The sequence below is a fragment of the Clarias gariepinus genome, chromosome 9 (assembly GCF_024256425.1).
Source record: "Clarias gariepinus isolate MV-2021 ecotype Netherlands chromosome 9, CGAR_prim_01v2, whole genome shotgun sequence".
Taxonomy (NCBI): Eukaryota; Metazoa; Chordata; class Actinopteri; order Siluriformes; family Clariidae; genus Clarias; species Clarias gariepinus.
Window position 1 is genome coordinate 36,093,633 of NC_071108.1, and position 11,368 is coordinate 36,105,000.

Here is an 11,368-nt window from a genome sequence, read left to right on the forward strand (position 1 = left end):
AGCTATCTTGGTTACCTGGCGACCGGCCTGAGATTCTGAGCCGGATTCTGAGAACCAAAACAAACTTTGGAAGGTTTTGATAATTCACACTGTCTCAGAATCAAAAGTTTGTAACCTAATCTTGTATAACTCCTCTAACACTACAAACTTTCTTTTCACATTAAAAAGACCGTTGCCGAATAAAATACTAGTAGAAAGAGCTCTGTTGCACTGAAAAGGAAACCGACACCAACTTGAACTAATTTATCGACAGACTTCATCCACATCTGTTCCTCTTCAGCGGGTCATGCAGCGGGTCATGTGACTGGCTCTCAGCTATAGATGGTGACTGTGTACAAAGTTTACACATAGAGGTTTACACCAATGTAACGTTGCATGTTTATAGAAGATAAGAAGTGTGTGTGTGTGTGTGTGTGTTTGTGAGTTGCCTGCTGGATCCTACACTGCATGTTTAACATTCCAGCTGCGCAAAGGCGTTTCCTGTCGAAGACCGAGTTCCTCCAGCTCACCCTGGCCATCTCTCTCTCTCTCTCTCTCTCTCTCTCTCTCTCTCTCTCTCTCTCTGCTCCTCTTAGCGTTCTCGCCTCGTTCTGTCGTTCCTCTCGTTCTCTTGCTCTCTCCGGGCTTTAGTTTCACTCGGCCGCTCGTATCGAGTGTTTCGGATTAGGTTGTAGTCTGTCCGTGTAGGTCAGCTTCGCCGCCGAAGGGCAGGTAGTGTGTTTTCGGGTGGATTTGCATGCTTGCATGAGTCCACAGATGTGCGTGAGTGTGTGGGTGTGGATGTGTGTGTGTTGCGCACATGTCTTTGTACGTGTGTCTGCACGTCACAAGCCTGTATTTGTGTTTAACAGAGTCTGTGATATGATACGGGTCGAGAATCCATCCAGTTGGTTGTGATTAGCACTTGAGCCTACAGTCAACAAGTGTGTGTGTGTGTGTGTGTGTGTGTGTGTGTGTCTAGAGCGATCACTGTGCAACATTGACACTGTCTGACCTCCCTCTCCATCTATCCCTCTCTTTCTTTCATCAGAGCCTGACTCCGCCCCCTTTTTCGTGATATGACATCATCCAGCGGTTGCCACAGAAACCAGGGCTCCACTGCAGACAGTTGACAGCCAGGCAGGTGAGTTATTATTATCGGATTGAGGACTGCAGGCGAGGCATGATTAGCTAATTATACGGGGCTAGTCCGTTGTGTGCATGCGTGCGCGTGCGTTTGTGTGTGTGTGTGTGTGTGTGTGTGTGTGTGTGTGTGTGTGTGTGTGTGTGTGTGTGAGAGCCGAAGGGAATGCTGAATAGTAAATCTGATAGTATCGGAAGCACACAAGTCTACTACGAGACTTCCAGATTGACATGTAGACTGCATCTTATTTCACTGCACGTGTGTGTGTGTGTGTGTGTGTGTGTGGCAACCATGTGTTTCATTAACATTGCACTGATGTATCCTCATGAGCTGTTCTCTAACTGAACTCCTGATTCCACTAGCAGTCATAGTGATTTATAGCAGTCTCTCTCTCTCTCTCTCTCACACACACACACACACACACACACACACGTGTGCGATCTGATTAATGGCCTGCCAGTGAAACAGTTCCGTGGCCCTTGTGTATCAGCAAAGCCAAAGTCCAGAGAGTGGTGTATGTTCCGTTGCCTGTACACACACACACACACACACACACACACACACACACACACACACACACACACACACCGCTTATATAAGAATTACACAGTTTTATTTGGGTGGAGTGATTCTATCCTGCCAGTTTACGGTTTCAGGGCTAAGATTTATCCAGATGGGATAAATGATTTCACTCAGACGTCATTCTTTACAAAGCAAGTGCACTTATATTGACTAGAAGTAGGAAAGATGAAGTGTAATGGGATGGAGACCTGGATGTAGTGTAAGTTTTCTAACTGTCCCTTCTGCATTCGGCCAAAACACAGTATTGGTGCAGATTTTATTATAATTCTTTTTTATGCAATCCATATAATACAGAATGTGTGTGTCAAAGAAGCTAGTTCTGAAGTTTATGTGTGTGTGTGTGTTATGCAACATAGAAGTGACCGATCTCGCTTCCCTAATAATTTCACTTTGCTGACTTGGAGAAATACTTTTATATGAGCCCCAAAATAGCCATTTTTTAGCGTTATACTGTCTCACTTCAAACAATAATCATTTAAAATGCAAATGATTCATGTTTCTTTGAGTATTAATACAAAAATCTGTGTAAGTGTCTAGAAGCATATGGCCTGTAAACATTGTTGCTAAAATTGAATTTGTTTTAAAAACTTCTGCAAAATATCTGTAGTGTCCGTAACCATGTCAAGAATGTCAAAGACGCAATGTCTTAACAATTTTAAAATAAAATTGAATGACATCTAAATGACAATTAAGATAATTAAAAAACAGTTACAGGCGGCATGGTGGTGTAGTGGTTAGCGCTGTCGGCTTTGGGTCCGGGTTCGATTCCTGTCTCTGTGTGCACGAAGTTTGCATGTTCTCCCCGTGTTTGGTGGGTTTCCTCCGGGTACTCCGGTTTCCTCCCATATGCCAAAGACATGTAGGTTAGGTTAATTGACGTCACCCAAATGGCTCATAGTGTGTATGTGTGTGTGTCCTGTGATGGATTGGCACCCTGTCCAGGGTGTACCCTGCCTCGTGCCTCCTGGGATAGGCTCCAGGTCCCCTGGCGACCCTGAATACAGGACACGATAAAGCGGTATAGAGGATGAGTGAGTGAGTGAAAAAAAACTGTTACAAACACTACACCTAGGTCAAATGCTTTTTAGCACCAAAACCACGTTTTGGCCGATTCCAAGTCCAACCAGATACCAGGTGAAGAGCAACCAAAACTTAGATAAGATAAAAAGTCATCTGTCTCCTAACCATCATGCACACTTTTGTTCCTGGGAACTGAGAGGGCAGATGTGCATTTTCTGTCTGGGTGGCACATACCTATTCTCTCCTGTTAGTCACAAATAAGTGTAAGGTTTGATGAATGTAGCATAGCATGAGCAGCAGAGTAAAAAGATGTAGTGGCTGTATGTGTCACAGAGAAGGCATGTGTTGGCCTCCACCCTCCCAGTGCTGTAACTTAAATAAGTGTGGTTGGTAACTTGGGCAATCAGATCTCAACCTGGTTGACACACAAAAGTAGTAAGGCTACATGTACAAAATGCAAAACCGAATTGATACTAACGGGGCTGGAATTGGTTGAAGTTCCCTGAGATAGAACAGGGGTCTATCTCAAAAATCTTACATGCTGTTCTTGTCTCTCAGGTGCAATGGCGGCCCAGGTGGAGCTCGAGCCTGGAGTGGTGAGCGGCCGTCTTCATTTGAGTCCTTTGACTGACTCGAGTAATAAAACCCTCATGGAGGATTCGCCCATCATCAGTTCAGACCCCAAGAAACCAATCCCAGGCCCTAAACCAAGACTCACCCCAAAACCTTTTGCTATTCAGAGAAATGCCACAATACGACCAATTCTTGCACCCAAACCTCAACCAAAACCGAAACCAGAATCATTGACCAGGCCCGAGCCACCAAGTAAACCCAAGCTACCATCTCCAGCCGTTAAATCAGGAACTAAACCAACTTCTGGGCCAAGCAGCAGTCCAGAAGATAAACCAGACCATTCTTCTCCTTTGAACGATCCTGATAATCCCAAGCCATCTGAGACAGGAGGCCTGGTACGAAGAACAAGTTTGGGACCTTCTGCATCTCAGTCCAAGCCTACAGAATGGCCTTTGCGATCCAAAACTGGTCCTTCTATAACTCGGGCAAAATCCTTGGGCTTCCTCAGTGGTGTTGGTTTAGAAGAGGATGTAAGTAAAGTAGTTGATGTGGTCGTTCGTCGTCCTCAGGAAACCAGAAGCTCCAGGCCAAGACCAGTGTCGGCCACTTTCTTGCCAGAACAAACAACATCATCTAGTTCTGCCCCGAACCAGGTGAACAGACGTCCCCTTTTGACAGATCTCACGGCCAAGTTTGAGTCCGTCACACAAAGGCAACCTGCACTGGGGGACAGCAGTAAGGAGAACACACCAGAGACACCTGCTGGTGAAGACGGCGTTAGGAGGAGAGAGAAACACCACACGGATTTGGATGCAAAGCTTTTGGAAAGAGCAGGAAGTGGTATAAAGAGGAGGATTAGTCTTTTGATGGACTCGTCCTCGTCCACGTTTTCAGTTCCTGCCACGCGAGTTGACGAGCCCCGTTCTCCAGCACCACAGCTCGCAGACACTGATGGAGCTGTCGGAGTGAAACAGCGAATTAAAGAGCTCACAGAGGATCTCTCCCCTGCATCGACCCCACCCCAGAAGCCACTGTTTAAGCCCCGCCCACTTCCAACAGATAGAACAAAACGGTAAGAGTTTTATTTAACTTGAATATACAGCACTAAGGAAAAATCTGATGGTATTTATATGCAGAGATCATGCTCGGGTGACCCCGTGTGGTATCTTGTCTCGCATGTAGCAATTTTGGGATTAGCAGTTTAAAGAATGTGCACAATGTTCTGATATGTGACACCGCTGCGCCTTTCTGTTTCTGTTCTCCTGCCGTACTGCATATTTCTGCTTAAAAAAGTAGTTTTTTTTCCTCATTATCAGATTTTTATTGGAACCTGATTTAAATAAAATGATTTTTAAAATTAGCGATTCTAAATTTCACTTTTCACTTAAAGGTCCCATATCACTGTAACTTCTCTAAAAGTGCCGTTTTAGTGTCTGCTGAGCCAATCAACAAATTGGAGGAGGAGCTCTTCTTTTATGAGGTCACAGTAGGGGGTAATCTAATTGGCTCATAAGATCCCAGAGTACAGGAGATTCATTGGACAAAATGTAAAAATGGCACCAGACTCATCTGAACTGTTTAAGTCTTTCGGCTGCTCCCGTCGTGGGGTCGCCATAGCAGACCATATAAGCCACACACACATAGTTTCATGCCGGAACCCCCCCCCGCCCCAATCCAATTTTATCTGTGCTAGTGGCCGGCCCTGTGTCCAGTTGTGGGTGTTCGAACACTGGGTGGGAATTAAACCCAGAGGTTTCTCATGGCGGGCGAGAAACCTACCACTGAGCTGCTATTTCCCAGGACACCTGATGAAGTTCACATAATGGATGCTCTAAAAGCTTACCGCAGCTATAAAACAGGTCCTATAGAAAGAATAATAACGTATTAGAATAATGTAGCTAAAAGCAGACTTTTTTGCTGCTTACTTTTACCTGTAGAACCTGGAAACTTGACACGAGCTGACATGTAACGCTGATTTATTTACAGATTCGCGTCAGATGCAGAGAGCACCAGCCCCAGTGAGTTTAAGGGTGTACAGGAGGGAGCTGAGGAGCTGGGCAAAAAGGTGGGAGAACTTGCACCATCAGCAATAAAAACAGTAATCGAAAAAAATAAAAACAGATCCATATTTATAGATGCAAGAACGTTAAGAAGTGTAAGTGTTTTCCTTTTGGGCCAAATTCAATCTAATCATATTTTTGATGTTTAGTTTATTGCTTGCTTTTTTAAAACTGGAGTTAAAACATGAAGGTGTAAAGCCTCCAGTTTAACAATGTTCCTTAAAAGCTGTGTTTTGGCATATTAACACCAGAATTGTGTAAAATGTTAAAATAACTCCATATTCAAACCTAAAAGTGAGTGTAAGATTCCAGCCACATCAGCCTCAGGACCTCAGGGTCAAAAGCCAAACCTGTCTATGCTGATTGACGGCATTTTGTGTAAGCAGGAACTTTTTGGTGTGCTGATTGGTGAGTTTGCTCTTGATGCGTCTTACATTTCGGATTAAAAAAAATCTCTGTTAAATAAACGAATACAGATTACAAAATGCTTGGTAGCAACAGTCTGCTGCTATTTTAACGTTATCAAAAGCTCACTGTATGGATAAAAGTGACTGGCCATGTAACATGCTGTGAAGGTCAGCGTGAACGATACCGCTGCTCTTGCTTCTTATTCTCTCATACACGCCGCTAAAGACCAGACCTGAAGAGTGACTGTAGAGTTTGTAAACGTGAGCTGCTTTTTCTGCGTCTTTGACCTTGTTTCTTCATAAACAAGATTACATTTTGCATTATTTTGGATCTTTTGGATCACTTTCCATGTTGCCTTCCTTGTTGGCTTTCTTTTTTTATTTGGTTTGATTTTGCTAAGAAATAATTTTCTTTGCCAAACTAAATTTACTGTTGTAATCTGCTCACAATCTCCTCTATCGTCCGTTGAAATCTAGGTTTTACTATTTATAGTCCCAGAAATGTATTTTCCCAGAAACTACTTAGAATGCAACAGAGGCTTGAACTGAAATGGCAAGCTGTAACTGACCTCATTCTTGGCTGGACCTTAGGTTTTAAGAGGTAGAGGAAAAAAAAAAAAAAAAACACAGACAGTGAGCGTGAAAGGAACAAGCATGGAAACAAAAAAGGAGCACAAACGGGTTGGGCTAATTTGAAAAAAGCAGCATTGATGTCACAGAGGTGTGGTGCAATGACAGGTGTGTAACCTGAGCTGAGTTGAGTCATATTCTGGTGAAGACCAACCAAAAAAAGGGTGGTAAAGGTTAACATGAGAGAGATGCCATAGAGGCTTTGACAGAGCAGCTTTACACACACAGCTTTCTTTCAATGCTGTACCTCACCCAAGCAACAAAGCAAGATTTTTGTTTTTTTTGTTGTTGGTGTCTTTGATCCTTGTTATGTTGATGCTCACATGATGAGCTTTTTTTATATCTCATTTGAATACTCTTTTCCATAGTTCTTGTGCATTTCCACTGCTTCATTTTAATAAAAGTACATGACCCTGAAATCCATGGTTGGCTTGAGGCCCAGTATTGTCAGGTTGACCTTTGCATCGAAGCCGACTAAGAAGACCACGAGAGACCTGCTCATCAGTTTGTTAGTTCAGCCGTTCATAATAAAAATAACAAAGCCGAAGGAATCACCATTCTGGTTTATATAGTTTCATATTTCCTTTGCATTTGATATTTGGCTGACTTTTTAGTTCTCTGGTGTTGGCAATCTTTATGCAGTCTAATTGAAGAGAGAACACTTGTGCTGCTTGAGAAAATGAGCACTCACCACCTGTGCTGTAGAAGCCTATAATTATATGTGAAGTCTGCTACCGGTTCTTTTGTTATGATTATAATTTTAGGATCCAGCTTGAGGTTCTTGCTCATTACAAGCAAGGAGAGCAAGCCAAAGAAGCAGAAGTTATTATCACATGTATAGATGCACCTTATCTTTAACTCGTATGTCTCTTAAAATGAATATTTGTCTTTCAGTCCAAGAACCTCCTTTCAACTGGGGAGGCAAAGCCACAAGAAGACCAGAATGTAACCGGCGGTGTTCAGACTGTCAGAGCAGCACTTTTTGAGAATGTGGTGGAGAAACACAGCATCCAAATGATGGAGGATGCTAACTCCAGCTTGGTGAAGCCCACTCCCAGACAGCGTCTCTCTCTTCGGACCAAAGGAAGCGGTTTATTCAGTTCTCCGGATGATGAAGGTGATGGATCTCTGGTCAAGAGTTTGGCGTCTCCTTCCAGTCCAAAGCGCATTGATCATGTTTTTGACATGGTGACTATGGTTGAGGAAAGTCGTGCAGTCAGTGAAAACATTCCTGCTGCCCATTTGGAAGAGAAGGCTCTCACTCTGCGAAGGTCCAATGGGGGGGAAAGACTGCAGCAACCTTTTCTGAATGATGGAATTACAGGAAATGAAGAGAACAGCTTTACACAAGGGTCCAATAACTTCTTAAAAGACAAAGACAGACAATCGACTGGTTCTCTTACGGAGAAGAGTAATACCCGTGTCCTTAGAGTGGGAGCGCTACCAAAATGGGAAGATCCATTTTTTGATGGAGAAAGAGGGTTGGAAATTGAAAAGCAAAGAGAGATTGTGAAGGATATGGAAGAAGTGATTCGGAGGCAGACAGAGGTTTACAAGGCTGCGAAAGCAGACATTGAAGAAAACAAGTTAGAAAATGAGGCAGAGATGGAAAGAGTTCCAGCACTCAGAGAACCAAAAGTACCAGAAACTGAGGATCAGCAGATGATGAGACCGAAAACGACTTATTTTGCCCTTTCAGGTCAAATGAATGAGGTTGTCCACCAGAGTGCAGGAATAGATGAGGAAAGGATGTTTGGGAGTGATATAAGAGGAATAGCTAAAGACGGAGTTAAGCCAGAAATGACATTTGAGGACTTCTCTGTGAAAATAGGGCAAAGGGGTTTTCATAATCGAGCGCCATCAATGAGAAGGAACCAATCCTCTGAGCCATCCTTTAGGAAATCATCACCAGAAGCATTGCAAATCGCAGAGGTGGCACAGTGGCAAACAGGACCACAAAAAACAATGGAGCAAGAGTCAGAAGAACAGAAACGAGCAGAGTATGAAAATATGAAGGAACTGAAACGACAGCATGAATTGGAGAAAGAAAGGCAGAGAGAACGAGAGCGGCAGAGAGAGCTGGAGAGAGAACGAGAGCGACAGAGAGAGCTGGAGAGAGAACGAGAGCGACAGAGAGAGCTGGAGAGAGAACGAGAGCGGCAGAGAGAGCTGGAGAGAGAACGAGAGCGGCAGCGAGAGCTGGAGAGAGAACGAGAGCGGCAGCGAGAGCTGGAGATAGAACGAGAGCGGCAGAAAGAGCTGGAGATAGAACGAGAGCGGCAGAAAGAGCTGGAGATAGAACGAGAGCGGCAGAAAGAGCTGGAGATAGAACGAGAGCGGCAGAGAGAGCTGGAGAGAGAACGAGAGCGGCAGAGAGAGCTGGAGAGAGAACGAGAGCGGCAGAGAGAGCTGGAGAGAGAACGAGAGCGGCAGAGAGAGCTGGAGAGGGAACGAGAGCGGCAGAGAGAGCTGGAGAGGGAACGAGAGCGGCAGAGAGAGCTGGAGAGAGAACGAGAGCGGCAGAGAGAGCTGGAGAGAGAACGAGAGCGGCAGAGAGAGCTGGAGAGAGAACGAGAGATGGAGAGAGAACGAGAGAGGCAGAGAGAGATGGAGAGAGAACGAGAGAGGCAGAAAGAGCTGGAAAGACAGAGGGAGAGACAGAAAGAAATGGAACGACAGCAAGAACTGGAGAGGCTAAAGGAAATAGAAAGACAGAAGCAATTTGAAAAGGAACGTCAAAATCAGATCGAATCTGAGATGAGACGACAGATAGAATTAGGAAGAGAGAAGGAAAGATTGCTAGAGATGGAAAGGATAAAGCTTCAGGAGTATGAACGACACCAGGAGATGGAGAAGGATAGAAAAAGACAGTTGGAGCTTAATAGGGTGAGGGAAATCGAAAGACAAACACAAATAGAGAGTGAAAGGCAAAGAGATCTTGAGAAGCAGAAAGAACAGGAAAAACAAAAAGAAATGGAGAGATGGATGCAGTCAGAAAAACAGAAGAAGCTCAAAAGGGATGAACAGAGACTTCTTGATGATCTCAAGAACGTTGAGGATCTGGAGAGACGCCAGCTTCTTGAGTTTCAACTTCACAAAGATAGTGAACGGGAAAACAGGCCCACTAGGAGGGACCAGGAAAGAGTGGAAGTAGGGCAGAGAGAGGCAGAACAGGGAAAGAGAACTGCAGAGTCTTCTCTTCGACCACAAGTGCTGGACCTGGATAATGTTTCTCTCGGGGATCGGTTTGGTACGAGTTTGAGCAGCGATCAGAGCCCAACACCCAGATGGAAGCAGCCTTCAAATCGTGATGAAGGACCATACAAACCATCAATTTTGGATGTTGATTCTTTTAAGAACCAGACCCAATCTTTGGATGCTTTTGGAATGACTGCATTCTCAAGTTCGGATCCTGGTAAAGCCAAACCGATGACTCGGACTAGCGGAGCCAAATCATTATCTCCAATTCGTCCTCAATCCTTGTTGCAGAACCTCCAGAGAGATGTACCTTCTCAGTCTAAGATGCAGGCTCCTTCTAAATCTGCCCTCTCAGAACAAGCAAGACTTCCACCACCACTTCAGCCCCAGATTCTGAACCAAGCAGTACCAGTTGAAACAGAAAGGCTTAAACCCCAAATTCAATCGCAGTCTGTCCCCTCAGACTGGACCCATGGAACGCATCAATTTGACACCTGGAATATATCACAGGGGGAGGTAGCTGTGGATGAACCTACATGGCTGTCTTCCACCGAAATTCCCAAAAATTCATTTGGTGGCAGACCACCCAGTGTGGAGCAGATACTTCAACGACAGGATGCACGAAGTACAGGACCCTTTAGCACGTCTTTAGCACCTTCACAGACACCAGCTTTAACTCCGGGTCAGTCTTCTGGCCTCATACGCCCAATGGTTCCTCTTCAGATGCCTACACCCAGCCATGCAACCTCCCCAGGTCACATTTTGACCCCAGAGAGAATTTCAAATGCAGATAGTCTTTTTGCTGGGGGTAGAAGGGAAAACCAGACTGCCTTGTCCAAGCTGGTACCAGAACCAAGCTGGAGCCCAAGCTGGGACCCGTTATCCCAGGAACCGAGCCAGGGCACCACAGAGCATCAGGTGAGTGGGTGTATTCTTAAGAACTTAACCTCATATGTGATTGAGTCACTGGCATACCTAGGTCATCAAGGCTTGAGCTTATATTTGGCAGACTTTGTTTTAGCTAGCCTCTTAGCTAACGTGGATATCGCATGTGGCAAAATTGTGGCTTTTCTTGCCAATTATTGTCCAGGATTGACTGTTGTAGCATTAATCTCGCAAAAGCTAACAAGTTAACATTTTAGCACTAGCACAGTGTAACGTAGGTAGTTGGGAAGCTTAGCTGTTGTTACATCCTGTCATTTAAAGCCAATATTTTATGGTAAGAATGTTATGTTGGGGTGTGTTTTATGTCTTGCATGGGGATTTGCAATTGCGCAGATGGCTTTTTAGCTGTAAGTCTGCATATTAGCTGATGCTAGCGGTATTATGAAATGAAACATCAGAGCTCAGTTTCTTCTAAGGACAAGAAGTATATTTTCTATCATTTATTAGAAGCTAACTGATAGATTGGTTTAAACATATAGAATATAATTGGACATTTAATTTACATTTTTAACCAGTAGCTTTTCCATGTGAATTAAATGGCATTTCTCTGTTTTCTGTGTGTGTGTGTGTGTGTTTGTGAGCAGTCACGAATGCGCTCAAGAAGTGTAAACCAGAGATCTGCTTTGGTAGAGACTTCTGTAGACGGGCCGCTAGCTCGAATCAGGAGCCGCAGTGCACATAGGGACAAAAGACAAGACAGCTGGGTGAGTCCACAATATACCCACACACACACACTCTCTCACACACACACACACACACACACACACACACACACACACAAACAAACAAACACACACACATGTCATAGTGAACAATCGTTTAAATAACAT

At 44.4% G+C, this 11,368-nt stretch overlaps 1 protein-coding gene across 2 annotated transcripts in view; it reads left to right on the forward strand.

The window, feature by feature from the left end:
• Nucleotides 1-551: 551 nt before the first annotated feature.
• si:ch73-138n13.1 (calponin homology domain-containing protein DDB_G0272472) overlaps nt 552-11,368 on the forward strand; it is a 39,864-nt gene continuing 29,047 nt past the window's right edge. The window contains exons 1-6 of one of the 2 annotated variants that reach the window (XM_053503542.1): nt 552-711; nt 1,031-1,123; nt 3,284-4,370; nt 5,285-5,363; nt 7,290-10,511; nt 11,123-11,242. In XM_053503542.1, the coding sequence (XP_053359517.1) occupies nt 3,289-4,370; nt 5,285-5,363; nt 7,290-10,511; nt 11,123-11,242 (4,503 nt within the window). In that variant the 5' untranslated portion in view covers nt 552-711; nt 1,031-1,123; nt 3,284-3,288. The remainder of the gene's footprint in view (nt 712-1,030; nt 1,124-3,283; nt 4,371-5,284; nt 5,364-7,289; nt 10,512-11,122; nt 11,243-11,368) is intronic. The other variant, XM_053503543.1, reaches the window with a different exon arrangement.